Raw genomic sequence first — 4,019 nt, 5'->3', positions numbered from 1 at the left:
GATAGAAACATCAATGATGAGAGAGAATCATTGATCGGCTGCCTCCTGCACGCCCCCACTGAGGATCGAGCCCGAAACCCATTGAACTGTGATTTCCTGGTTCATGGGTCAACACTCAACCACTGAGCACACTGACCAGGCTTCTCCATATACTTTTAACTTCCATGTCCCCCTTTTTTATTTATTTATATTTTTTAATCCTCACCTGAGGATATATTTTCCATTACTTTTCGGACAGGGAGGGAGGGAGTGGATAGAGAAACATTGATGTGAGAGAGACACATTGACTGGTTGCCTCCCACAGGCACACCAACTGGGTGGGGAGCAAACCTGAAACCCAGGTACGTGCTCTTGACAGAGAATTGAACCTGAGACCTATTGGTGCTTGGGCTGATGCTCCAACCACTGAACAACACTAGCCAGGGTTCTCCTACATCTTGCTCCCTTCTTACCACCCACCTGATGCAATTCACTGCCAACTCCCCATGGCTGGACCCCATAGCCTCCTATAGCAGGTGCTATCTGGGGCCTTTCATGCCCTCGGGCCTCACCATCAGGCACCTGTATCTCTTTAGGACTAGAGCCTGCTCTACCCAAAGTGCAGCAGAATTCAGGCCCCTCGGGGGCAGCCCTCCATCAGTGATAGATGGAGGGAAGTACAGGATCAATATCCCAGTTCCATTGCCCCTCAGGTGGGTGACTCTGAGGTGTGTGTCCTACATAATCTCCTAGTGTTCCCCAGTGGGAGTGAGCCCCCAGTTGTCTATGGCAGGAATGTGTTGATAACAATAGCAACCAATCACCCCAGTTTGCCCAGGACTAAAGGTTTTCTGGGTAACAGGACTTTGAGTGCTAAGACTGGCAAGATCCAGGCAAGTTGATAACCCCAGTGATAACTTATTGATTATTGACTGCTCCCTTCCTTCCTTCTTTTGTCACCTCCCCGCTTCCCTACAGCTTCCTTCTCCGAGACAAACACACACACAATCCTTGTCTCAAGCTCTGCTTCCAGGGATCCCTACCTCCTTCATGCCCTTCGTGCAGCCATGGCCTCAGCCGCTAGGGCTTGGGAGGGTCAGATGTGGTCTTAGAACATCTGTCTGTTACTGGTTTTGCCTGTGACAACCCTTTGAGGCAGGGTCTGCTGTCGTCCCATTTTAGGTGTGGGAAAGCTGGGGTTGGGGCAGGAAAATAACTTGCCTGAAGTCACCCCACTGGTAAGTGGCATGTCTCAGAGACCAGACTATTTGCAGCAAAATGGCACCAGAATGTTACCAGCAATTGGACCTCAGTTCAGTCACCTCAGTAGTTGAGTTCTGGTTAAGAAAGCATTCAGAGCCAAGACTCAAATACAAGCAGAAGTTTATTTAGAAAGTGACAGAGATAGAAGTGAGCCAGCCGGGCTACATGGGCTCAGGAAACAAGTGACAGAGGTTAAAGAAGGGCCCTAGGAACTTAGGAGAAAGCAAGCAAGGATGCATGTGCCTGGGGTAAGGAGGGGGGAGGTGCAGGTGTGTTCCAGAGAAAGGGCATGGCGCTGGGGGAAGGGGGGCACAGGTGCGATGGAGAGTGTGGGATAGAGAGGTGAGCTGGGTCCTCTGCCTGGGGCTTTTCTCCCCTCTCCAAAGGCAGGGATCTTAGGGGAGGTCCCAGGGGAGGATCTCAATGAGAATATTCACCAGCTTTTCCAGGTGTGTCCTTTCAGGGTCGTGGTCTCTATTGGTCGGTGCCAGGGGAGGGAGTCATTACTCCTGGCAGCTGGTCCTGTCAGCCATGGTGTCACCCCACCTGGCCTTGCTGCTTTTCTGGGCCTGGGGCTGAGACACAACTGAGATCCAGATGTTATCCCTGGGGGTTAATGCTTATGGGGGCGGTTGAGCAAGGGCCCGCATGGGAGCCGCATGAGGCCATTCTTTGATCCCTTGCTCCTCCTCCAAGGGGGTCTACCACGTGACTGGCAACGCGTCAGGGGAGGAAAGGTCAAGGGAAGGTCCAAGTCCCATGGCCAGCAATACGAAAGGTCAGGGGGTCTAAACCGCGACACCAGGGGAGGAAGCTTATCCTGGGGGAGGTCCTTGTTGTCCCAGTTTTGCCCGTTGCCAGGCTCCTGGAGGTGTCCTGCCCTGGTGACCTTCTGCACCTGGCCCATCGTCCTTGCTCTACTGCTGTCTGTCTGCCTCACCCGGTGGCACACACGATGTGCGGGGACTGTCTTCCCACTTCATAGGCATGCTCTCCCTTAACCCTCACACCCATCCTGGAGGTGAGACCACCTTTCCTCCACTCTGCAGAGTGGGAAACCGAGCCCCAGAGAGGAGCCCGAGCCCAGGTTCAAGCCCAGGCAGGCTGGCCCTGTGTGAACATCCTTAACCGCCAGGCTGGTGCCTCCACACGTGTAATTTCCTTCCAGGCAGCGGCGGCTGTGGCCATTTTGGGTGAGGAGGGGTGTGACTGCCAGTGAGGCCAGCTGGTGGGGGGAGGAGCCCGGAGAGCAGGCCTGGCTGAGAGCCTCCAGGTTGGTGTCTGGGCTTAGCAGGCTGAGCCCAGGCCTGCCCTGACCCCTCCCCGCCAGCCTCAGGTCCTTGGGGACCCTCCTGCGGCCTGAAGCATCCCCCACTCCTCTGCCTCCACCCCTACTCCTGTGGTTGGCCCAAATACCAGACAGGGTGAATCTTAGCTTTCCCCCAAACATTCCTTGCTCCCGTAGCCCGGCCCAAGCTGGCGGAGGTTACGCAAGCAGAGCTGGGGGGGTGGGGGTGGGGAGCCAAGAGGACAGGCTGGCCTTTTCTCACCACCCCATCCATCAGCCCACCCACCCTCCCCAAAACAGGCAAGGGGGTAGGACAGCGCTCTTGAGCCCCGGGGGAACAGCCTGCAGGGAGGGTGGCCTGTGCCAGGAGATGGGGGGCGGTGGCGGCCACAGCAGAGGCTCCAGGAGGTGACCGCCTGGTTTCCATTAGGAAGCCCTGGTCGGCAGTTCGGGCAAGACAGCTGAACTGGGGCTGGCTATGGTGAGGTGGGGTGGGGGAAGGTATGAGGGTGAGGCCGGCCTGGGATGCTCCTGTCGCCATGGCGACAGGGTGCCCAACCTGGCTATGCCCTGACCTGTCCCTCCACTCCCAGCGGCTGAGCCTGCTGCTGCTGCTCCTGCTGCTGCTGGGCCCCCCAACTACCCCCGGCATGGAGGACCCTGCTTTCCCCCACATGGGGGAGAGCTCGCTGCCCCCACCCCGGGCCTGCCCCCTGCGCTGCTCCTGCCCCCGGGCTGACACCGTGGACTGCGATGGCCTGGACCTGTGGCTGTTCCCCCACAACATCACCAGGGAGGCTCAGCACCTCTCCCTGCAGGTGAGGGGGGGACATTACAGGGTGGGGTGAAGTGGGACGAGCATGGGAAGTGCTGGAATTGAGTGACGGTGTGAGGTCCTTATGCAGGGGTGAGGCAGTGGGCGTGTGGGTATTGGCACTGATGGAAGTTGGCCCTGGTGTTGGAGGTGGGGTACAGATATTGGATGTGGGAGGGGCTGAGAGACAGGGGGTCAAAATCTTGACAGTTATGGGGTTGTCTGGGGTGAAGGTGATGGGTGTCAGGAGTCAACTATAGGGGTGGATGGGGTATTGGGGATTAAAGTCCTTTTGGCTAAGGGGTGATGAGGCATTTGGGATCAACTCTGGGGGCAATGGGGTGTTGGGGCTCTCCTGCTTAGGCTGATGGGAAGCTGAGAATCAGGGCTGGGGGCTTTTGTTGAGGGCTCAGGGTCATCCGGGTCAGGGGTGTGAATGCCCCTCCCCAGAACAACCAGCTGCAGGAGCTCCCCTACAATGAGCTGTCCCGCCTCAGTGGTCTTCGAACCCTCAATCTGCACAACAATCTCATCTCCTCTGAGGGTGAGGGGGAACACAGGAGGCTGCCCTCCCTGGCTTGGCCCCAGCAGCCCTCTCCCTCCCCCATGCTGGGTCTGTGGGCAGCTCTGCGGCACTTCCCAGAACTGCCCTTTGCTGAGCAGGATGGAAACTCG

At 57.5% G+C, this 4,019-nt stretch overlaps 1 protein-coding gene across 1 annotated transcript in view; it reads left to right on the top strand.

Annotated features, from left to right (window-relative positions):
• The window catches only part of LOC102252959 (podocan-like protein 1), a 22,697-nt gene that overhangs the window by 12,908 nt on the left and 5,770 nt on the right, over window positions 1-4,019 (top strand). The window contains exons 2-3 of the mRNA XM_014529434.1: window positions 1,384-3,348; window positions 3,795-3,888. Coding sequence (XP_014384920.1) covers window positions 3,034-3,348; window positions 3,795-3,888 — 409 coding nt within the window. The 5' untranslated portion in view covers window positions 1,384-3,033. The remainder of the gene's footprint in view (window positions 1-1,383; window positions 3,349-3,794; window positions 3,889-4,019) is intronic.

Source organism: Myotis brandtii, unplaced genomic scaffold, assembly GCF_000412655.1.
Source record: "Myotis brandtii unplaced genomic scaffold, ASM41265v1 scaffold680, whole genome shotgun sequence".
Classification (NCBI taxonomy): Eukaryota; Metazoa; Chordata; class Mammalia; order Chiroptera; family Vespertilionidae; genus Myotis; species Myotis brandtii.
The sequence above is the reverse complement of the archived record's forward strand: the minus strand, read 5'-3'. Positions and strand labels throughout refer to the sequence as shown.